This window comes from Loxodonta africana, chromosome 8 (genome assembly GCF_030014295.1).
Source record: "Loxodonta africana isolate mLoxAfr1 chromosome 8, mLoxAfr1.hap2, whole genome shotgun sequence".
Lineage (NCBI taxonomy): Eukaryota > Metazoa > Chordata > Mammalia > Proboscidea > Elephantidae > Loxodonta > Loxodonta africana.
In genome coordinates, this window is record NC_087349.1 from 122,010,075 (window position 1) to 122,034,013 (window position 23,939).

Sequence of the window (23,939 nt, forward strand, 5' to 3'; positions counted from 1 at the left end):
ATAATGGCTCCCAGAGGCTGGGGGGAACCACATGAGGGCCACAGGACCCTCCTGAAGCCCTGACTCGAGGGGCTGGACCCTTGTCCACTCCCCTTGGCGTGGGCCTGAAGGCAGGTTCAGGGCCACACCCATGCCCCCGAGGCCTGCTGGGGGTCCAGTGGTTATTCCTGGCCCTCCTATCTCATGTGTGCTCTGGAAAACTTGACAGGAGCTTGGAAAGCTCCAGCTGCCTGTGTCACTGCCAGCCCGTGCCCTTTGCAATGGAATGGCAGGGGCCGGGGAGGGAGGAGATGCCATTTACTCAGCTGCTGGGACCTGGGGCCAAAAGGGGCAAGGAGGGGGCCCATGTGTGGTGTGTTCATCCCCTATCCCAGAGACAGTATGTTCTGGGTGGGGGTCAGGCCCTTTGGGACTCATGACTAGTTTCTGCCACTGTGGGCTTTTGGGCCAAAATTCCCCCAGGAGCATTTCCTCAGGACAGATGTCAGGCCCCGTCTCCTCTCTGGCTGGGGAAACTGAGGCTCAGGGAAGGTAACTGGGCTGGGTTGGTTTCTGGCGCTGACCTGGGCTGGACATTGAGGACTCACAGGAGGCCTGGGTGTAAATAATTTCCTGGCTGCCAGGATCCTAGCCACACATACTGGATCTGGCACACCCATGGTGCACTGTAGAAGTCTCCATATTACAGGATCGTTTGGTAACTTGCCCTAGTTAACTAGGTGCTGTCGAGTTCGCTCCGATTCATGGCAACCCCATGTGTGTCAGTTTAGAGCTGCCCTCCATAGGGTTTTCTTGGCTGTGACCTTTCAGAAGCAAATTGCCAGGCCGTCTTCTGAGGTATGTCTGGGTGGGTTTCAATTGCCAATCTTTTGGTTAGTAGCCCAGCATCTAACTGTTTACACCACCCAGGGCCTCCTGGTATGTTGCCCAAGTTTACAAAACATGAAGTGGAAGAAGCCAGGGCCGGATCAGTGTTCTTTCCATGCACACCATCGCCTCCTCTGGCCTGTATCATGCAGCCCAGCCTGCTGCCCCAGCCCTCGCCTGGGAGGCCAGCAGTTCGTGGCCAAGACCTCTGTCTCTCCCCTACACCATTCCCCGTCCCATCGAGGCCACATGCCATCCCATCCCATCCCATTTCATTTCATCCCTAACATCTGCCTTATCCCCTTTCCTACAGAAACCTGCTCTGCAAGCCAGGGAGGACCTGGCAGCAGGGCCATGAACAGCATGGGGACAGGAAGGCACATGGCCCTGCACAGAGAGGGAGAGCAATGGGTCAGCTTGGCTGTACCTGGGGTCACAGACTCTTTCTTTGGAGTCAGGCACCGCCTGGTGCTGAACTCAGGGGACAGGAAGGGGCAGTGGAGAGGATGCTTTTAAAGGGGAAAGCTGGCCTCCTTCCATCTGCCTTCCCTGGGGAAATCCGAAGGCAGGAGATCAGCTGGTCCCCACAGGCTGGGCAGAGGCTGCTTCCTGAATGCAGCAGCTCATGGGGAGCTCCCCCTCCTGCACTTTGAGACTGGGGCTTCAGGAGTGAGAGATGCAGGTGGGGGACACAGGGAGGAGGCAGGGAAGCTGCTAGAGGCATCCAAGGCCGGCCCTGGTTCTCTCTCCCATCGCAGCACCATGTAGAGACCATGTTTGTCCAAGGAGATGTTTGCTTTTTATTTTCCTACCGCTGTTAGAGCCGCACGACACTGGGATAAACTTAGACCGCTGCTTTGAAACAGACCGGGCAGTGTGTGCATGCATGCTAAGTGTACATGCAGGTGTGTACGCACAGGGGAGTGCTTGTGTGCAAAAGTGTGGGCTCAGAGGAAATGGCACACTGGACAGTGCTCTGGGGAGGAGGCCAGTTGTAAGACATAGTCTCCAGGCACGGAGCGTGGTCTCTGCTTGGAGCCCCTGGTAGAGCAGCCTGGCTCACAGGTAGCTGATGTGTCCCACGGAGCCATCACCATTGTCATCGCCTGAACAATGGCACCATACAGCCCTGGAGGGGACGCGGGTGCCTGGGGAAGCGGGGCACACTGTCCTGGTGGAGCTGGCAGTGTTGGCTGCTGAGGGGAGGAGTAGGTGTGGATCCACTTTGCAGGAGCAGGAGCAGGAGCTTGGTGGTATGGGGGAGGGGATGTGGCTGGAGCTAGGAGTCTCCGGCAGCATGGGTGACCTGGCTACTCCCACGACCCTCACGGGCAATCCTAGTCTGTGTGTGTGAGGGTGATGTGAGGGGCTGGGTGTCCCAGAGGAAAGGGAGAGCCAGTGGGGCATTCTAAGCCCTGGGGTCCAAGCAGGGGCTGGGAAGGGGGCAGCCCCTTGGCCTGAAAACAAACAGCACACATCAGTTCAGCCTGAGGGCTGTCCCAGTAGGAGCAGTCTTCCAAGGAACCTCTGGGTTTAAAGTCACCCAGTGGTGCAGAGGGGTCGGTATGGAAGGGCCAGGTCGTGTCCTGGGTCGGGGATGGACCTCCCCTGAGACCACAGGCCATCTGAGGAGGGAGTCACGGCTGGACCTCTCTCCTGAGCTCCAGCCAGGAACGTCTAAGGCTCCCGTTGGGTGGGCCCTTGGGGGTTCCCAGTGTCTCCACCTCAGTGCCTGGCCTCCAGAACCCAAATCCTTCCTCATCCTTGCTCTCCGCTTTCTTCCTGGTATCCCTCGGCATCCCTCCTCTACCCCTGCTACCTTCAAGTGCCACTTCCTCCAGTCTTCTCCTGGCAGGCTCATTCCCTTCAACCCCGCACTGCCCCGCTGCCGAGGGTCCCGGCCAAGAGCAAGGCTAGCCATGCCCCCCGCAACTTAAACCATCTCAGGGACCCTGGAGACCTCTCCTGGCAGTACCTGAAGTCCTGTGATCAGGCTCCCCACCTCTCCTACCAGTTTCTACTTTTCCTCCTTTCCCCTGGGTCCCATACCCCTGGCCTTTTGTGTCCCCCACCACCACCTCCTAGGGTCTCCTTGGCTGCTCCCAGGGTCACAGAACAACGTTCTGACCCTGAGCTCCTTTGTGCCTTCCTGCGTTTGCACAAGCTGTTTCCTCCTCTTGGAATTCTCACCTCCTTTTTTTTTTTTTTTTTCTGCTCCACCCCCACTGGCTAATCCCAGCTTCACCTTCACTGTCCCTGGGAGGCCCTCCCTGGGGACTTGGCCCTGCTTGCAGCATCCTGTGTGCCCATACCTCGATGGCAGTGCTTATCACACACACTTGGTGACAGTTGATGTGCTGTCACTCTTCATCCCCCACTCCAGCCCAGGAGTTCCTCCAGGACAAGCGCTGTCTTTCCTCATTGCCCTGTCCAGCCTGTGTGTCCCTGCCAGTCCTCTGTGCTGGCTTCTGCTGTCCACAGTGCTCAGGGCTCAGGGATGGGGAGTGAGTCCTCCCTGGGGCTCCTGGGATGGCAATGCTGGGGGACTCAGAGGCTCAACATTGAGGGGTAGGCTTCAGTCTCCCCGGGCAGCAGCCTCAGATTGTGCCCTCTCTGTCATATACAGGAGAGTGGCCTTGGGGGAAGAAAGGTGGAAAAGTGCCTGTGGCCCTGGGCTTGCTGTGGAAGCCGGAGAGAGCCCAGGAGCAGGGTTAGATGGACTAGAGGACACGGGCGTGTCATGTGGGTGTGAGTGGAGGGGCAGGGTGGGGACTTGTCAGCTGAAGGGGAAGGGCAGCCCTGGGAGCCTATGCACATGGCATTTCCAGTGTTCCAAATATCGCCTTCTCTAATCACCATCAACATTCCGTTCCATAGGCACTTGGCCTGACAGCTGGCCTTCTTTTAATAGCCACAAGTATTCTGGGTGACATCCTGATCATGGGGCATTTATACCGAGTAAAAAAAAATTTTTTTTTTTTTACCTATACAGCTTACAGTTCCCCTCTTCCCTCTGCTGGGACCCCTACCAGGTATGTCCAGCCCTGGGCCTTGAGGTCACACAGAGAGGTACACACCACCCGTGGTTAGAGCAGACCAACTGTGGCACGCTTAGCCACATGCCCTGAGGTGTCACAGTAACACATGGTCACACAGATGTACAGCCCTCACAGGCATACACACGTGTATACGTGCCACACATTGGTCATAGTACACTATAGCTAACAATGACATCTGCTACATACATGCACAGTCACGTCACATATACACACAGACATGCTTAGGCCCTGCTCAGAGCATCTGGGAGTCACACAGGCCCCCAGACCCCCCAGCCAGCCAAGGGAAAGCTGGCAGGCGCAGGGAGGGGGTGATTCCCAGAGGGTACTGGGCCTGCCCTTGAGAACAAGTTCCCCTTTCCTGGCCACGCCCTGGGCTACTTGCCCATTCTCTCCACCCCTTTACACATTGGCAGGGGTCAGGCTCAGTCACCTTCCTGGGAGTCTCTGGTCCCCATCCCTGGGGCCTGGGAGGGGTATTGGCTTCTAGGTTCTGCAGGGCCTGACTGCAGGAGGCTTGTCCACTCACTTGCTGGGCACCCTCCCATGCAGCTGCTGCCTCTGTGTCCGTCCAGCCCTGGGGAAGGTCAGAGAGTCACTGTGAGGGGGGAGGGACATTCCATAGCCTTGCTCTTGCCCTTCCCCCACCAAGCCCTTTTTCATGCTTCCTGGGGATATTCACTGGGGTGAGGCCCATGACACCATGCAGGGTCACTGGTTACTTTAAATCCCTGCAAGTTGTGTGTGGATGTGCCAGTGTTTGTGTATGTGTGTGTGAGAGAAAGTGTATGTGAGAAAGTGAAAATGTATGTGTATGTGAGAGAAAGAGTGTGTGAGAGAGAGCGATAGTATGTGTATGTGAGAAAGTGAGAGGAAGTATATACGTGAAAGTGTGTGTGTGAGAATTAAAATATGTGTGAGAGAGAAAATGTGTGTGTGAGAGTGAGAGAAAGTATATATGAGAGAGAAAGTGTGTGTGTGAGAGTGGAAATGTGTGTGAGAGAGAAAATGTGCATGTGAGAGGGTGGAAGTGCAGATGTGACAAAGTGTGTGTGTGAGAAAATGTGTGTGAGAGTGAGAGAAAAAAGTGTGTGTGAGAGAAAGTGTGTGAGAGTGAAAATGTATATGGGAGTGAAAATGTGCATGAGAGAGTGCGTGAGAGAAAGATGGTGTATGAGAGAGAATGCGAAAGTGTGCGTGTGGGAGAGTGTGTATGTGTCTTCTTAAGCATGTAGGTGTTTATAATTCACTGCAATTGTTCCTTGAAGGAAGGGAGTCCCTGACATCTCCTCCCTTAACTGGAGGCCAGTGGAAGGAGATCACTGGCTGGTCCACAGGGCCCTTGGTGAGGCCCATGGTAGGCAGAATGGAGGTTCCTGAGTGTGGCTGGGGTAGGACCCCTAGGTGCAGGGAGCTTTCCTCAGGGCATCAGGTGGCTTCATAGCCCCAGGCCCTGGAGAGCGGCTGACACAGGCTGGAGGCTTCCAGGGATGACTACAATCCATGGGTCAGCACCAAGCGTGGGCACACCTACTATCTCCTAGCCAGTCTTGGCTGGTAAAATGACTGTTTTCCATTTTCAGAGGTGGGTCTGGAGGCTCAGAGAGGGTGAGTGACTCATTAAAGCTTATATAGTGAGCGGTGGTGGAGCTGGGGTATGAACCCAGGTCTCCTGACTCCAGGGCCAGCATCCCTTCCACTGTACCCTGTGGATTCCTTGAGGCTCCCAGAAAGAGAGGGGGCTTAATACTGAGGGGACAAGGGACCCCGAGCTGGCTCTTGCCTTGTCTCTTGAGGTCTGTCTATGGCTCTAAGCCACTGGGACAGTGACTGCTTGGAAAAGGACATGGCCTGGCAGTGACAGACGTATATTCAGCTGTGGTCTGTTGCTGGGGAACCTCAGGTGGCTCCGTTGCCCTCTCTGGCCCCAGAGCCCGGCCTGTGGGTGAGGATGATGCAAAAGAAGGCTATGGGGAGGTTGTGGGCCGTTCTTCCTGCCACCAGTCCCGTGTCCTGACTGTCCCAAACTCTGAGTCTCAGAAGCACCCTCGCTTGGGCCCAGGTACCTCCCGGAGCACTGAGGCTGGCTTGGCTGAGGAAAGGATGACCAGGTACCAGCCAGCAGAGGCCCCAAGATTCTTACCACCTCACTCTCAGAGCCCAGGGATGCCTGGCGCCTCCTTCCGGAGATCCAGCTGAGGTCAGAGGCCTGGCTGCTCAAGGTAGAGTGGAGAGTGGAGTGGTAGCTGGTGTAAGGGCGGGTGCGCTGGCCTGACACGCCTAGCATCACCCCCAGGCAGGGCAGGTGCTGGGCAATGGCCATTCTGTGGGGGCAACACATCGGGTTAGGGCAGGAGGTAGGTGGACTGACAGGCACATGGTGGGGGGTTATAGGGAGGAATGGACATACTGAAACAGGGCTAATGAGGGGTGGACAGAGAGCCACTGGGGGAATGAGGAGCCTCAGACATTGGGGTTACGAGGATAGACAGATGTTGGGATGATTAGAATGGACAGAAAGATACTGGGAGCCACCGGTGGTGACGAAGGACAGACAGATGCTGAGGTGAAGGGGCCTGACAGACTCACAGGGCTGGTGAGATGGACACACAGACACAGGCTCAGTCAGGCAGACATCAGTACAGTCCCTCAAGGGGCTGGGCCAAGCCACCTCTCTGCAAATGGAGTCAAGGATACATCTGAGCAGCCTCTGAGCTAGATGGGCTCAGGCCTGGGCTGGCTTCAGGCCAGGTAGTGAGCTGCTGACACCTCGAGGCAAAGGGAAGCACTGCAGGCCACCACACTGGGGTCCTTATCAGCAGAGTGCACTGGGCCTGAGTCACCCCCCCTGCCCCCCAGCACTCTGCCAGGGCCTTTTAAGCAGATCAAGTGCTCCCTGCTATGGTCTTTCTATGACACACGGTCTAGTGGGTTGCTTCCCAGCCGACAGCACTGTTGATCTGTTGGCTCCAGCTCCTAAAGTCCCATAGTTAGGATTGGACACTGCCCAGAGAGCCCTGACATCCCTCCAAACTGGGCCCTGGGAAGCTGGGGCAGGGGAGGGGTCACTCCAACTCCAGACTTCATCTAGTGTCACAGGCTGCTTCCAGCTGTTGGTGGCCCTGCCCAAGGCACATTCGAGATACAGAAATGATGGCTGGTCTCTGCCTTTCATTTGCAGGCCCAGAACCTCCAGGCCCTTGAGGTTGGCTGGGAAGCAGTGGGCTGGGGGTCTGGAGGAGGGTCGCACCTGTACTTGGGGTGGGTGATGGCGTAAATGATGGGGTTGTGAATAGCAGAGGCCTTGGCGATGACAGCAGGCACTGAGTTCATGTAGGGCGTCAGGACATGTGCGTACCTGGGACAGAGAAGATGTGCTCTTGCTTTGCTGACTGGCCCTCCCTGAAGGCTCACAGCCCACCTGCCCACCCTCTCAGGAGGCTTTTCCCTCTGGGCCAGGTCTTGTCAGCGGGACTGCCCACCCCAGCCCAGCCCAGCTCAGTCTACCTTTGCTCCATGGGGGGTACTGGCCATGCCAGAGAGAATTCTGATCTGAGGTTAAACAAAGACAGAGGTGACTGGGAATCTGGGAAGTGGTTGAGGGAGGGACCTTGGAAGGAAGGATTGTTAGGCTGGGGTGCAGTTTGAAAAGTCCCACTGTTCCTTGGAGCCTGTGCTGTTGGCAACAACGCAGGTGAGGAGTTAGTACCCCCCTTACCACCAACCCTGATCCTCAGGCCCTCTGCCCAGCTCTGTACATGCCTACACCAGCCCACCTGCCCACCTGCCCCTCTGATTCTCTTAGAGTAACTTCATAGGAGGGCTGAGAGCAGACAGGCCATTCCTGCATGAGGAGAAGGTGTGGTACCCAAACCCTGGCATGGTTCAACAGCTCTCACTGTCTCAAAAATTCTTCTGAAGCCTAGCCTAGGTTCATGCTTCTGCAGACTTCAAAGTCCCCAGAGTCTAGCCACAAAGAACTAGTGGGTACCCTTAGGGACCCATTCCTGGAAGTGAGCAGCACCCCTGCTGTGTGCCCACAGCCAAGCAGGGACAGAACTGAAATTGCAGGGAGATCTGCACATCCCCAAGGGGTTTTGCAGGACCAGGCAGCCCTCACAGGCCACAGGCTGAATCTGGTTGTGGCCCAGAGCTCCCCCAGCATGTGTTCTGATGCCCCCAGGAACTCAGCAGACCTGCCTGGGGTGGAGCGTTGCATGCCAGGGAGAGAATAAGGCTGCGAGGCTGGACTCAGGGTGTGAGGACAGCTGGCCCTGGGCCTGGGCTGGGAAGGAAGAGGCTGCCCCCAGGTTGCCTTACCCTTCCCTTCAGCCCCAGCCCCAGCCTCTTAGCCACTACTCACCCTGCAAAGGCCACCAGGGCCACAGTGGAGTAGGGGGCCCAGGAGAGCACGTACAGCAGGATGGCCAGCAGTGCGATCTTGGCCATCTTCCACTCACTCTGTAGCCGCTGCCACTGCCGTGGGGACTCACTAGCACCCTCGCAGGCCCCGAAGGTCTGGAGGGCCCTAGAAGGGGCAGAGTCTGAGTCTGACCCCACTCGGGTTGCAATGCATGCAGGGTCACAGTTACTGTCGGGGCGCCTTCCTGTACCATGGGGTCATCCCCTCCCGTGCAGGCAGCCCTGGCTCCCAGAAAGTTCTTTATTGTGGTACCTCTTCTGACCCTGAGGTCCCAAGACCAGGCCTAAAGTCCCCTCTCCTGGTTCCTTGTGCTGACTTTTAGGCCCCCCCCACCCCAGGAGTGCATCTTCTCTGCTTATTTTCCCTGCCTGGCACCAGAGGCAGCCCTGGCAGGAGAGGCACAGCCCCCCACTCGCCTGTCCAGCTCTCCTCTGGGCCTGGCTCTTACCGGCCTGTCTCCCGGATGGCTTTAAAGATGAAGATGTAGCAGTAGATGATGACAAGCAGGGGGAGAAAGAACACAAAGCAGCAGAGGAGCATGGTGTAGGCGCGGAACGAGGGCGTGAAGCTCATGTAGTCCCAAGAGCAGGACGTCAGCAGCCCGTCGGGCACGTAGGCACCTGGAAGCCAGGGCAGGTGCTCAGTGGGGCAGCCCTTGGATCCTCAGCACTAGTTCCAGCCTGTTGTCCCCCAGGAGCTTTGTGTATGCCCCCAGGAAGCCCAGGGCAGTTGGGATACTGGAAAGGGCACTTCCCAAGCTGGTCTGGCAAAGGCATCAGCTCAAGAGACAGCTGGCCAGAGAGCCCACAGTTGTGGCTGCTTGATAGTTTGGAACAGAGACTTCACCATGGCCCCAGGGTCTCTGCAAAGCTTGAGCCAGCTTCTAGGTACTACCCCAGAGGGCTGGTGCCTTCCTGTCTGCTGAGGCCTCACACCCTAATGCCCTGCCTAATCTGACTCATTGCATGTTTTCTTCCCCTCTGGTGCCTGATAGTGCAGCCTCATTTTCCCTTGCTGGGAGGCATGCCCCTCATTGCCCATCTGACTAGAGGCTCAGATTGCCCATTGGCCCCTCCTACCAGCTGGCACACCCAAGTCCACCTACCTGCCTCTTGAGCTGGCCCCTCCCAGCCTATCTGCCCCTCCCCCAATTCTACCCACCCACTTACTCCAGCCAAAGAAGGGTGGCAGACTCCAGGCCAGGGCATAGAGCCAGATGCCCAGCAGAACAAGTGCCGCCCTCCTCTTGGACACCACACCAATGGTGGCCAGTGGGCGTGTGATCACCAGGTAGCGGTCCAGGGCGATGGCCGTAAGGGTAATCATGGAGGTGATGCCAAAGAGAGCTCCACAGAAGGCATAGAACTTGCAGCCTGTGGGCACAGCCCCTGACCTCAGTCCTCAGGAGGGTGCCCATCAGGTACCAAGGGGATGGAGCATGCTCGGCTCCTGCCCTCGCCTTCCAGCAAGCAGGCCTGGCCCTTTCTCCACCCTGCCTCCTTGCCCCCTCTGGCAGTGGCTGGTGGGGGACTCAGGACCTGAACCTGAGTCTTCCCTCCAGCCCTCACAGGCTGTGTGATTGAAAGCAGTTACTTGCTCCCTGCCCAGGAAGACCAAATCGCCTCCTCAGCTGAGCCCCCTCCGCTGTGGGCATCTCCTGGTCACAACCCTCCTCCCTGCTCCGGCCAAAAGAAGCCCTGAGTGTCTACCTGCCTCCCCAAAGAGCCACCGCTTATAGAGGCTGCTGGCGAAGAAGACGGGGGCCTGGGTGAAGGACATGAGGAAGTCGCTGACAGCAAGGTTGATAATGAACATGTTGGCGGGTGTCCGGAGGCCTCTGCTCCTGGGAGGGGTCACAGGCTGTTAGGAGGTTCTTCTGCTGGGAGGCTTCTCTTACCCCAACCACATATAAGCTCACACATGCATGTACACATGTGTACACATACATGTGCACATACAATGCACAATGCACAGACATACACCAATGCACGTGCACATGCATATACATGTGGGATCACACACATACACACATAGTGCATACACATGCACGTACATACACATATGTTCCATGTGTGCACACACGTGCACGTACGCAGGCACAGGCTGCTGGGCTACAGACCCATCTGGCTGTCCCGCAAGTACCCATTGAGCAGCCTTTCAGTCCAGCCGTACTGGCTGAGGAGTGAGAAACCCCAGGCAGCAACCAGCCCTTGTCTTCTGGGGCAGCTCCCTCAGGATGAAACCGGGAGAGCAATGCCCTCCGGAACTGCTGTGTGGCCCCAAGGAGCTGGCTCTTGGGCTGTGTCCATTTCCTCTTCTCTCTCCTTTGGTTCCCCCTGCTTGATGCACCCTCGATCCTTGGACAAAGCTTTGCTTTCCTAAGCCCCCTCTGACAAAGGTCTCCCCCAGGGCTTCTCCATTAGGCTTCTCCCACCATGCACCCAGACTGCTCCCCTCATGCTTCTCCTGTCTCCTTTCTGCTTGGGCACCACCTTCAGCCCCCTTCCTCAAGGGTCCCGGCCTAGCCCAGGGTCTCACTCAGCGCAGCTGTCCCCACAGTCCGCACCCTCAGGGATGGCGGAGGGGAGAGAACTGCGTTTGTGCACACAGGCCAGGCTTGCTGCCCGGCTTTTCATGAACCTTGCCTCCTGTTATCATCCATCTTCTTATCTACCCCTGAGGGAGGCCCCTCGTGCTCATTTTCAAGGTAAGAACACTGAGGCTCCACTTGTGAAGTGACTTGCTCCAGATCACAAAACTCAGTAAGTGGCATGGCCAGGATTCAGACCCTCACTTGCGGGGCATTACATGTGTGTGAACTTACCTGATCATCACAAGAACTCCATGAAATCAATCAAAATTCCATGTTGCAGACAAGAAAAGTGAGCTTAAAGAGGGCAAAAAATTGCCCCAAACCATTCGGCTGATAAGGGGTGAGGCTTGGGCTTCCTTTCCCATTTGCCTGACTCAGCCATTCAGGCTGCCTTGGGGGCCGAGAGGGAAGAGGGGCATAGTGAGTGGTTGCTGAGGGGCTTGAGGACCCAGGGCCCTGGTGTCCTGGGCTGCTCTTCAAGGCCAAGGGAGGATGGCCCAGGGGCAGGCACTGGTGGAGGAGAGCTGAGAGCTGGGTAGAATGGGCAAAGACCTGGGTGTCTTGGACCTGGGAACCAATGGCATGTGCCATTCAAACTTGCCTTTCCCTGGGCTTATGAATTAAGGCCTGGGCCTGAGGCCATGAACAGCTTAGCCTGGCCTCCCCACCCAGCCTCAACAGTGCCCTGGCCAGGGCTGGCCCCCAGGTTTCTGTCCTCAGCTCCACCCTGTCTCTGTACCCTGGCCACAGCCCACCAGCCAGGCACCTGAAGAAGATGTAGATGACCATCAGATTGCCCAGCATCCCCATGAGTCCCACTAGCAGGATCACTGCGCCCAGGGTGTAGTGGGCGTGGTCCGGAACATCAACTGTGGGGAAGGGGTCCCAGGCAGCAGTGTGAGCCCTGGCTGCCTGTGGAGAGATAGAAATGAGGGTATCACCTTATGCCCTGCCACCTTCAAATTGCTTGGGAAGGAAGGGTCAGGGTTCTCAAAGTGGCAAAGCCACTTGCCCACACAGCTAGCAAGTGGCTGACCCAGAATGGAAATGCAGAAGTCGAGCCCAGGCTGCCATCCCACGGCACAGATGGGCACAGCTTCTAGGAGTGGCTCAGTTTACTGGCTGGAGGCCAGGAGGGCCAACAGATGCATGCCTGGGATGCAGGGCTATGGCTGTGGTGGCCCTACCTCTCCCTGGGGCAAAGGCAATGGTATGGACTCTGTCCCAAGTGCCCAAGACAGCAGCAATGGTCTTCAAGGTCTCCTGGGACTCTGGGGTGGAGGGGAGTGGTGGACTCCTCTGCTCAGGAGTCCCACCTGGGCCCCAAGCCTTAAAGGAGAGTTGCATTGCCTCTACCCTGCAGTACCTCCTTGATGTCTGGCATGAGACAGAGGGAAAGTATCCCCTTTTATGAAGAAAGCTTAGGCCTCCCAGGGTTACTGCAAGGAGGTTATGACCACATGAGGCCAGTACAGAGGGATTTAAAGAGCCTTCACTTGCTAGGGTTGGAGAGGCCTGACTTCTGTCTCACCTGGCCCCTACACCTACTGGATCCTTCCCATCCTGTCCAGAGCATGGGGTAGCATCCCTGGAAGGGCATTGGCTTCCAGGGTCTGAGGATGCCCTCAGCCCTCACCAGTTCACAGTGGGGTGGTGGAGTATGGGCTCTGGGACCCTAGCTAGGATGATGGAAGCAGCAGCAGAGGGCATCCCAAGTCCCACTCTGGGCTGGACACATCTAAAAGCCCAGGGTATAGATCATGAAGGACCCTTCTTTCCTGCTTCCTCTCCAGAAGGCAACGTAGAGCATCCCACCATCCTCTGTAAGGACTGGGCACAGCCAAAGGCAGGTCTGGGCAATTCCAGCCTCGTGCCTTCAAGGCTGGCCTTTCAATACTCTCCACGGGGAGGACATTGCTTGCATTCTCCTTACCATCCATTTCATGTAGGATGGCTCAGATAGACTCAGTAACAAGTCCAAGGTCCCACAGAAGAGCTCAGACCTCCCCCTGCCCCATCAAAGCCCCTGTTTGCCCCAGGAGTGAGCCAGGGAGAAGGGAGAAGGGAGGGTTCCATCTGGGCACACACTCACCCCAGGCCTACCGTGGGGCTGCTGGGAGGAAGCTCGCCCAGGCTGGAGGCGCTGGCCCGGGAGCTGTTCCACCTGCTGGCTGAGGCTGGGGTGGCCACGCAGCTGGGCTCCTGGGCCCGGCCTGATGGAACTCTTGGCCCCCAAGGAGGGTTCATCTTGTTGTGGGAATGGTCCTTTCTGGAGTTCACAGAGAAGTCAAGGGCATGGGGGAGCTCAGGACTTTGTGTCCAGCCTTCCCATTGTCCCTCATTCTCAGCACCCCTGCCCAGCCTACCAGCCTTCTGCTCCTGCCTGGAGCTGCTCTGGGGGCTGATGGCTGCTCTCTGTCCAATGACGTACAAAGCAGTGAGTGTCACAGTTACGGCGAGTCACAGCCACAGGGTCGATTGTCGCCTTTAAGTAGCAGAGCTGGGGGCTGCACATGCTCAGTCGCTCAGAACCTACAGCTCTCCCAGATGCCAGTCCCTGAGCGTCTGCCCACAGGAAGGCTTGAGGAAGCTGGGAATGTGTGTGTGTGTGTGTGTCAGTGCATGTGAGCATGAGAATGTGTGTGTGAGTTTGTTGGTTCAAGGGAGACTGCTGGCTTGGGTGGGCCCCTGGGTGTCGGGCAGAGGCTTTGTCCGCCCCTCTCATCCGGCTCTCCTTTTTCCTTGACCTCATCAGGAACAGCCTCTGCCACTGCCAAGAATGCCCAGGGCTGTCTGGTGGGCAGGTAACCCTGCTGAGCCCAGTGTCCCCCATTCCCTGGTGTTCCCTGCCTCTCATGCCTGGCCCGTGTGAGCCCCTCATCTGCACAACCACCCTGCACAGAACCAAGGCTGCTTGCCCCATTTCGCAGACAAAAGTAAACCATGGAGCATTTTGTGTTTGATTTCTGAGCATAAACAGAGGAGCCCTGGTGGTGCAGTGGTTAAGTGCTCAGCTGTGAACCAACAGGTTGGCAGTTTGAACGCCCCAGCTGTTCTGTGGGAGAAAGATGTGGCAGTCTGCTCCCTTAAAGATTTACACCCTTAGAAACTCTATAGGTGCAGCTCTATTCTATCGTATAGGGTCGCTATGAATCAGAATTTACTTGTCAACAATGGGGTGAAGATTAAAAAAAAAAAAAAAAACCCAAAAGCTGGTAGAGACCTGAGACCTCTCCAGCTTGCAGACCTGGCCCCAGATGAGTGGACCTCAGGGCGTCCCCTTGCCTCCCTTCTAGAAGTGATGAGCCTCACAGGTGGCGAGCATGGAAGGTGAGCACAGCTGTTTTCTGGGATAGGCTGCCAGGAGGCCGATGGGGGAGGGGTCTGCTCAGCTTCCAGGCAGGGCTTGGATCCAGTTTGTTGCCAGTTGGAACTCCTGCTGAGAATTTGCATTTCTAGTAGGTTCCCAGCTAGTGCTGCTGGTTAGGGACCAATTCTGAGAACCACTAGTATAGAGCAGTGGTTCTCAAAATTTATTACACATAAGAATCACCTGGGGATCTTGTTAAAATGCAGATTCTGATTCAATATATCTGGGGGTGGAAAGGCAAATTCTCAGCAGCGGTTTGAACCAGAATGAACCAGTTCAAAGCCCTACTTCCAAGGACGTCCTTCGTGGGAGCTGTACCTTGAGGCCAGATTATAGGGGGTGATATGCCAGCCGCCTTTGTAGCCCTTCCCAATCTTTACCCACAGTACTCCTCCAGTCCCAGAGAGGGAAGCTGCACTTTCCGCCACTCAGACCAAGTTCCTCCCTATGCCCTTTTGTTTCTGGTCTTGGGCTCCAAGCAGCTCCCCTCGCCTGAGGGCTGAGGCTGAGGGGCTCCTTTCACTTTCTTTCCTTAAGCTCGACATGGACAAGCCAACTGCTTCTTTTTGAATAGGGGGGTGTGTTCAACTATTAATCTGTGCTGGGAGCAATTCTGAGCCAACAGCAAGTGCATTTAGCACCCTGCTATGCCTTCTAGCCTGATAATTAAGAAAAAGAAGTCAGGCAAAGCAGCGAGCACAGTGCCAGGTCCATAGGAGGGAGTCTGCCAGGTGGACAGGTGAAGCGGGAGTCTGCACACACAGGTGCCCAGGCTAGAGCAGCACCCTCAAGAAACCCTTGAAGAAAAACTAATCACCAACTTTACATAGAAAGGAAAGAGGCCCCGGATAAGCAAAGCATTACTGAAGATAAATAACAAAGTAGGAGGCTTCATACTACCTGATCTCAGAACCTACGCTACAGACACCATAGTCGAAACAGCCTGGTACTGGTATAATCACAGGCACATAGACCAACGGGACAGTATTGCGAACCCAGATGCGAGTCCATCCACCAGTGGTCAGCTGATCTTTGACAAGGACCAAAGTTAGTCTTTTTAACAAACGGTGCTGATAAAACTGGATGACCATCTGTAAAAAAAAATGGAACATGATCTAACACCATACACAAAAAACTAACTCAAAATGAATCAAAGATCTAAATATAAAGCCTAAAACAATAAAGATCATGGGAAGAAATAGAGGCAATGCTAGGGACCCTAATACATGGCATAAATACAATATAATCCCTAACTAACAAAGCACAAACACCAGAAGATAAACTCGATAACTGGGAGTGCCAAAATTAAGCACTTATGCTCATTAAAAGACTTTGCCAGAAGAGTAAAAAGAGAATCTAAGACTGGGAAAAAATCTTAGGCTATGACATCTGACAATGGTCTAATCTCTAAGATCTGTAGAATACTTCAATGCATCAGTAATAAAAGGCAAACAATCCAATTAAAAAATGGGCAAAGGATATGAACAGACACTTCTCCCAATAAGACATTCAGGTGGCTAACAGACACATGAGGAAATGTTTGCAATCATTAGCCAGTAAAAACCAAAACCAAACCTCTTGCCATCGAGTCGATTCCAACTCATAGTGACTCTACAGGACAGAGTAGAGCTGCCTCATAGGGTTTCCAAGGAGAAGCTGGTGGATTCAAACTGCTGACATTTTGGTTAGCAGCTGAGCTCTTAACCACTGCACCACCAGGGCTTCCATTAGCCATTAGAGAAAGGCAAATCAAAACTCCAATGTTACATCATCTCACCCTGATATTACTGGCACTAAAAAATAAACAAATAAAAAATGTTGGACAGGTGCGGGGAGGCTGGAACACTTATTCATTGTTGATAGGAATGTATAATGGTACAACCACTATGGAAAATGACATAGCGCCTCCTTAAAAGCTAGAAACAAATACTATACAATCCAGCAATCCCACTGCTAGGAATATATCCTAGAGAAATAAGAACCATCACACTAACAGACATGCAAACTCTGTCCACTGAAGCATTATTCGCAACAGCAAAAAGATGGAAACAAGTGCCCATCAACAAATGAATGGATAAACAAATTATGGTACATACACACAATGGAATACTACGCAATGATAAAGAACAATGATGAATCCGTGACACGTCTTACAACATGAATGAATACTGAGTGAAATAAGTCAATCACAAAAGGACAAATATTGTATGAGACCACCACTATAAAAACTCAAGAAAAGGTTTACACACAGAAAAAAACAATCTTTGATGGTTAGGAGGGAGGGGAGGGATAGGGAAGGGAAATCATTAACTAGTTAGTAGACAAGTATTAACTTTGGTGAAGGGAAAGACAGCACATGTTCTAGGGGAAGCCAGCACAACTCGACCAAGGCAAAGTCATAGAAGCTTCCTAGATTCACATCCAAACACCTTGAGGGATTAAGTTACTGGGGCAGAGGTCTGGGGACCATGGTCTCAGGGGACATCTAGGTCAATTGGTATAACGTAGTTCATAATGAAAACATTCTTCATCCTACTTTGGTGAGTAGTGTCTGGGGTCTTGAAAGATTGCGAGTGGCCCTCTATGATACATCTACTGGTCCCATCCCATCTGGAGCAAAGGAAAATGAAGAAAACCAAAGATGCAAGGAAAATATTAATTCAAAGGACTAATAGACCACATGAATCACAGCCTCCACCAGCCTGAGCCCAGAAAAACTAGATGGTGCCGGGCTACCACCACGGACCTCCCTAACAGGGATCACAATAGAGGGTCCCGGAGAGAGCAGGAGAAAAATGTAGAACAAAATTCAGATTCACAAGAAAAGACCAGACTTACTGGCTGACAGACTGGAGGAACCCCTGAGACTATGGCCCTCAGACACCCTGCTAACTCAGAACTGAAGCCACTCCCTAAGTTCACCTTTCAGCCAAAGATTGGACAGGCCTATGAAACCAAAAATAACACAAGTGAGGAATGTGCTTCTTAGTTCAACCAAGTATACAAGACCGAGTGGGCAATACCTGCCCAAAAGCAAAGACGAGAAGGCAGGAAGGGACTGGAAAACTGTATGAATGGACACTGGAATCCAGGGTGTAAAGGGAGAGGGGGAGAATGCTGACACATTGCGGAGATTACAAACAATGTTCCAGAACAATTTGTGTATAAATTTTTGAATGAGAAACTAATTTGTGCTGTAAACTTTCACCGAAAGCCTTTTGAGGTCCCTCAGTTCTGCTTTACAACTCTGGGGGTTGAAGCGCTGGTTTGTCCTCCCACTTCCTCTTGTGCTCCTGCCCCTCAGCAGACTCTGTGTTCCCCCCCTCTGCACTTCACCCTGCATGGCAGCTGCCCTGCCTGGAGCCTACCATTGGCTCAGTCAGAGGGCTGTGGGGGCAGTTTCAGCTTCCACCCTCTACTGCCACCAAGGGTGACCCTTGTCCTCACGACACAAGCTGTCCTGGCTGTAAGTCCTGGGCCTGGGGCAGCCCCTGGCCTTCTTGTCACTCTCCGCAGGTGGCCAGCTGTGTTGCCTCCCCCGACACTCCTACTGCACACCCAGCCCCTCAGGCCTCTCTCTAAGCTTGGCCCAGGTAGGCTGTGGACTGCCCCATTGATAGTCCCACGGGTCCTCGATCACCCAAGAATCTCAACACATGGGCAAACGGGGGAGGGATTCTCAAACGCCTTTAAGTCCCCACCTGGCTAGTGCCTGATCCTGCAGAGATGGGCCTGGCATCCCTTCCTCTCTGCACACCAGTCTCTGAGGGCAGGGTAGCTTCCAGGCTCAGGACTGTGATAACAGGGCTGCCATACCCCACACATCTCCTGTCTCCTGTGGGTGCCCCACTTTTCTCTTGCCTCCTCCCCTTACAGCTCATTCTTCATACTGTGGCCAGAAGGACTTTGGAAACACAAATCCAGTCACTTGGCCTCTGTGCTTAACCCCTTGATGGCTTCCCATTGTTCTTAAGACATAGACAAAGCCCTAATGTGGGGGGGGAGCGGTGCAGAAAAATACTACAACGTCACCTGGTACGGGAAAATAAATGGGTTTTATTGGGGAAACTTAGAACACCAAGTGCCAGGAAGAAGGGGCATGCTGTGTGCATGGGCCAGACTTGCCGGACACACTGTGGGCTGGGTGCCCAGGAGAGGGGCCAGCTCCTGTCCCTTTTTAATGCGTGTTCGAGCATAGCCTGCTTTGCCGGGAATGGGCAGCCAAACCCAGGCACCAGGTGGTGGGAGTGCACCTGCCATTGAACTGGGAGGTGTCTGAGGGCCAGCGGCCAGCACTGGGAGACCCTGCGGGAAGCTGGATTCTGGCCTGCTGTGCAGGAAGGGGAGCCAGGGCTCAGGAAGTTGAGTTCAGGTGCAGACCCCTTGCTCGGGAGGAGGAGCCACTGAGCCTGACCTGAGCATCTGGGCTCACTCACCAGGTCTTCCTCACTGTGTTCTGCCAGTCTGGCTTCTCTTGAACCACTGGGCAGGTGAACACTATCCCCCTGGTTACCTGGCCTCTGCTTGTTCACTGCTCTTGAGCCCTTCCCTCCCTGCTCCGCACACTCCTGACTCTCTGGGTTTCCATTCAAGTACCACCTTGTCCAGGAAGCCTTCCCTGACTGCCTGGACTGTTCAGTCCTCCCATCCATCCTTTGGTGAACTCCTTAAAGGTATACTTATACCACTAGTTGCCATTGAATTGACTCTGATTCATGGCAACCCTGTGTGTGTCAGAGTAGAACCGTTTTCTATGGCTGATTTTTGAGAAGGTGATCACCAGGCTTTTCTTCCTAGGTGCCGCTGGGTGGACTCGAACCTCCAGCCTTTGGGTTAGCAGCCAAGCCTGTCAAGCCTTTGCACCACCCAGGGGCTCTGTGTAATTTATAGCCACGTTATTATCATTTGATTATGTCTCTCTCCCTGGACCACAAACCTGCAGGAGCAACAAGTGTGTTTGCTTTGTTCACCTTTGCTACCCTGGTGCCTGCAGAGTGATGGCACATTGTACCAAGAAAATAAAAATCACCCTGGTCCAATGGTGTGGTCCGAGGACCAGCCATCGGTGTCACCTGGAGCTTGTTAGAAATGCACACCCCCAGACCTGCTGAATCTGGCTATTTCCCGTAACATGTAAGAGGTGCTGGTCTGGGCCTTTGAGAGGACCTTAGTTCCAGAAACTGCCAACGGGTGATGCGAGAGCTGGGGGGATGCTGAGGCAGCCCTGAGATGAGCCACAGCAGGACGCCGATGCCACACACAAACCCAAGGACAACAGGAGGGGATGGTGCCACTGGGATTCCAGAGGTTTGGGCTGCCCAGCAGGTAGGCTGCCGCAGAGCTACGGCTTGGGTGGGGTGCAGCAGCTGCTGGAGATGCCCCATGATCAGAGAGGGCATGGGCTCCCACTGCTCTCCTCTCCCTGCCTCCTGTCTTCTGCGGATCCTCTCAGTGGCCAAGCCTCCCTGGGAGAGGCCTGGTTCTCCACATGGCGAGTAGAGCAGGGAGGGTGATGGATGCATCCAAGGGCCAACGGGCAGTTTCCCCAAACCCACCCATACCATTCACTTCACCCACCCAGCCTGTCTCTGTAGCCAGCAGATGGGTGGGCTTTCCAGTCAACCGTCAGCCTTCTCAGTTCGCCTGTGGGTGCTCTTGCTCCTTGGTCCCCCTGCCCAAGGGGCTGGTCCTGGAGAGATGGCCTGAACCCTGGGTGACCGTGTCTGCTTGGCCTGCCCCGTGATGTTGCTAGACCGCCCGAGCCACCCTTCTGTTCAGCCTGGTCTAGGAGTCTGGGGTGCCCACACCCATCCTCACTCTCACCCTGCACTGACTGACAGCCTGCTCTTCACACCTCGTCAGTGTGACTGGAGGTGGGAAAAGCTTTCTGGGCCCCACACCCACAGGGGAGCACTAGGGAGCACGAGGAGCTGGAGGCCTGGGCCTGCGAGCTGCCCTGGTGTTGGGGGCTGGGTGGGTGCGAGGTGCAGGGCCTGCTCTTTTATATGAGATCAGGCAGGAGCTAAAAACACCTCGGCCGGTGCGCCTCCCAGGGACACGTCACCCTTACTGGTGGATGGAATTACCCAGCCGCCCATGGGCAGAGACCATGGGACCCCGATACTGACTTTACTTACCGACCTTCCTCATCCCAGAATTCCCTCCTTTGTAGAAAGTTCTGAAAGTCCTTGCAAGGAAAGCCGATGAGAGAGCCACAAGGACAGGAGGCCCTGGTCCTGCCATCTGCATTGCTGGCTGCAGCTCCTGTTGTCCAGGGAGGTTGGTGTCTCTGCCCTCCGACTGGCCCAAGACATGGCATTGTAGCACTAACCCCACACCATTCCATGCCAGTCAGGGAGGGCACAGTTTCCTTATCCTGGGGGCTGGCAAAGGCTATCTGGTTACCCAGAGACTCCTGGGAAACTCCCAGGAGTGGTTGCCAGGGGAATATAAAGTGTCTTAATGAGCAACTTCCCACAGGCACCTGGCAGGCAGCTCACCTTGGACCCCCCTCACTTGGAACCTGGCAAACCCTGTCGGGATGGGGTCTTCCTCCCTGTGGCTTCGGGAGGGCTGGAAATGCATGGACTCAGAAAATCCTTGCCTTTTCCTGCTGCCTTATTCCTTAAAGCTGTATGTGTAGATGTGTAGCTCTGCCCTTTCACCTGTTCCGGGGCCTAAGGTGCCATTCCACCCCCCATTGTGGGCCTGGCCCTTGGGACTCAGCCAAGTAACCCGGTGGTCCTGCCAATGCCCCCAAAGGGGTCCAAGCATCCTTGTCATCCCTGTGGTCCTGCCCCTCCTCTCTGTGACCCCCCACCTCCTGGTTTCTTTGCTCCCACCACATTCCCTTGTGCTCAGCTAGATGGGGGGCAAGAAGTGGGGAGGGCCACGGCTCTGAGGAAGGGTGAATAATGGGATAAAGATTTGGCACAGCACTATGGGACCATTTCCTGTCCCCATAGGGTCCATGGAAGAGCCTGTGGCAGCCCTTGGGCTGGGTACTCTCCTGGCTCTCATGCTGTTGCTCCCATTCCTGGCCTGGGCTCCTGTCCAGGCACTAAGGGCATCCCCTATGTCATTCCTTCCCAGGAAGTCCAGTCCAGGGGCCTCAAACTTCACTCCCCTCCAAACGCCATGCATAGGTTAAACTCCTACAGCACAGTGCTGGCCCTGGAGGTGAGAGGTGAGAAGTGAGCCAGCCCTTGGACAGCTCCTTGTCTCCTGGGGAGGGGACGGACAGAGTCACACCTCAGAGAGTGGCATCTTTCTCTCCTTAGCTGGTAGAAAAAAAAAAAAATTTAGCCACCAGTAAAAGTTGTTTTCTGTACGTCATACAGTATTTGTCCTTCGTGATTCACTTATTTCTCTCAGCATAATGTCCTCCACATTTATCTGCAATATAAGATGTTTTGAGAACACATCATTATTCTTTATGGTTGCATAGTATTCCCTTGCATGTATATACCACATTTTGTTTATGCATTCATCCATCGAGGGGGACTTAGGTTGTTTCCATCTTTTGATTTAGCTGATCTTAACCAAGTGTCTGAGCTGTCTCCTGCAAAACGGGGCATTTGTATGAGGGACAGAGGGAGGGGGCACATAAAGGAGAGGTATAGGGACAAGAGGGGCAGCATAGAAACTTACACTACACCCAGAGAAGTTTTTATCTATAATTTTATTTATTTTGTGGCTGTCGTGGAGAATGTACACAGCAAAGCATACACCAATTTAACCGTTTCTCTATGTGCAATTCGGTGACATTGATTACATTCATTCTCACCCTCCTTTTCTGAATTGTTCCTTCTCTATTCGTATAAATTTATTGTCCCCTGAGGTTCCTGTCTAATCTTACAAGTAGCTTTTGTCACTTTGATCCCATTTACAGTGTTCTTAGAAGAGCGTAACGCTTGTGGCAGACCTTTGTTACTAGTTAAGCTAAGCTATTGTTTGGTTTTAAGATGGCTTCAGGGGATAATTTTGGTTCATCCAGCCTCTGTGACTCCAGAAAACCTAGAGTCCATGATAATTTGAAATTCTGCTCTGCATTTTCCCCCTTTTGGACAGGTTTCTTCTATAGAATCTTTGATCACAATGTTCAGTAATGGTAACCAGGCACCATCCACTTCTTCTGGTCTCATGGCAAAGGAGGCAGTTCATGGAGGCAATTAGCCACACATTCCATTTCTCCTCCTTATCCTGCCTCCATATCCTTCCTCCTATTCCTGTCCTTCCTCCTTTGTTTCAGGTGAATAGAGAGAGGCAAAGTGTCGTGCCTTGGATGGCTGCTTGCAAGCTTTTAAGATCCCAGGTAGAACAGAGGCGCTAAACGTGTTATTAGGCCAATTAACTGGGATGTCCTATGAAACCCTGACCCTAAACCTCCAGACCAAGAAACCAAATCCCATGATGTTTTTGGTTGTACATGATCAGCCTCAGTGGCTACTCGTTTTTTTTTGGTCATTGTTGTAAACATACCTCTCACACAACTTTTGCCACTCAACTTTTTACAGGTGTATAACTTATTGACAGTAATTGCAAAAATTGGCTCTGGAGCCCTACCGTTAATTATTGTAATTTTTCCATCACCATTAATCTCCCTTTCTCCCTCCCTCCCACCCCTGGTAAGCACTAATAAACTGTTCTCCATACATTTATCTTTTCTTGTCTTTTTATGTAAGTGAGATCATACAATATTTGTCCTTTTGTGATTGACTTATTTCACTCAGCATAATGTCTTCCAGCTCCACCCATATGATAACATTTATAAATACTTCATTTCTCTTACTAGCTGAGTAGTATTCCATTGTACGTATTTTGTTTATCCATGGATCTTTGATGAGCATTTAGGTTGTTTCCACCTTTTGGATATCGTGAACAGTGCTGCAATACCAGAGAAGTTTTGACGACGGCTGACTCTGGCATGTAAATGAGTATCTGGGTCTGTCCTCAATGGGCATCCACATGCTATTGCTGATCTTAGCATTGCATGAGTGGACTGGAAGATTTCCAAACACAAATACAGTATTTCAATGTACCTTTTGATGTGACTGTAAATGTGTCGGTTTTGTAGGTGAAAGCCCAAAGCAGCAGAAATTGTAAATTCCATCTTACCCCGGCCAGATCACAGTCAGGCTGACCTTGGATGGGACTCCGGTATCGCCACTACCTGCTGTGCAGACTCGGGGAGTGATCCAGAGAATGAGGGTAATCACACCTGTGTCAAGGTTTCTTGGTGGCAACAGTGAGAAGGGTGCAGGGCGCCCTGTGTGAGCCTTGCCTTGGTGGCGACAGCGAGAAGGGTGCAGGGTGCCCTGTGTGAGCCTTGCCCAGAGTTGGAGCTCAGAAGACAAGAAATCCTTCTATAAGCTTGCAGGGGCTGCTGGCGCAGGAGCTGTGACCCCTGGCCTTGCCTGGGTCTGCGATGTTTGTACAGCTCAGAAGGCACCTCTGGACCCTGTACCATTTCCCCAAGGGACACCGAGATCAGCCAGGCCTACACTACCGCCTGGAGCTGTGTGGCTCTGGGTTAGGTGTTTGTGTTCTCCGAGCCTCTTTCCTTACCTGTGAATTGGGGAGAGCAATGCCAGGCTCCCTGGCTGGATGATTTAACTTGACAAGAGACAC

General features: G+C 53.9%; 1 protein-coding gene across 2 annotated transcripts; it reads right to left on the reverse strand.

Moving 5' to 3' along the window:
* Positions 1-4,068: 4,068 nt before the first annotated feature.
* Positions 4,069-13,186, reverse strand: OPN4 (opsin 4). Of its 2 annotated transcripts, XM_023558621.1 has the most exons (11): positions 13,043-13,186; positions 11,706-11,851; positions 11,608-11,624; positions 11,171-11,186; positions 10,056-10,189; positions 9,516-9,719; positions 8,795-8,966; positions 8,287-8,451; positions 7,174-7,281; positions 6,067-6,247; positions 4,069-4,500 (listed from the first exon to the last, which is right to left on the reverse strand). In XM_023558621.1, exons 1-11 carry the CDS (start codon positions 13,184-13,186, stop codon positions 4,159-4,161), a joined length of 1,629 nt encoding a protein of 542 aa, XP_023414389.1. In that variant the 3' UTR covers positions 4,069-4,158. The 2 variants fall into 2 exon arrangements, with proteins under 2 accessions (XP_023414389.1, XP_023414390.1); XM_023558622.1 differs by lacking the exons at positions 11,171-11,186; positions 11,608-11,624.
* Positions 13,187-23,939: the final 10,753 nt, after the last annotated feature.

Bases quoted from the DNA above. Each gene is read 5' to 3' on its own strand.
- OPN4 (XM_023558621.1), bottom strand. From the start codon at position 13,186: ATGAACCCTCCTTGGGGGCCAAGAGTTCCATCAGGCCGGGCCCAGGAG. The intron at 9,720-10,055 runs GTAGACACTCAG...CTGTGCCCACAG, and splicing joins GTGGCTCTTTGGGGAGGCAG to GCTGCAAGTTCTATGCCTTC. The intron at 6,248-7,173 runs GTGCGACCCTCC...TTGCCCCCACAG, and splicing joins ATCACCCACCCCAAGTACAG to AATGGCCATTGCCCAGCACC.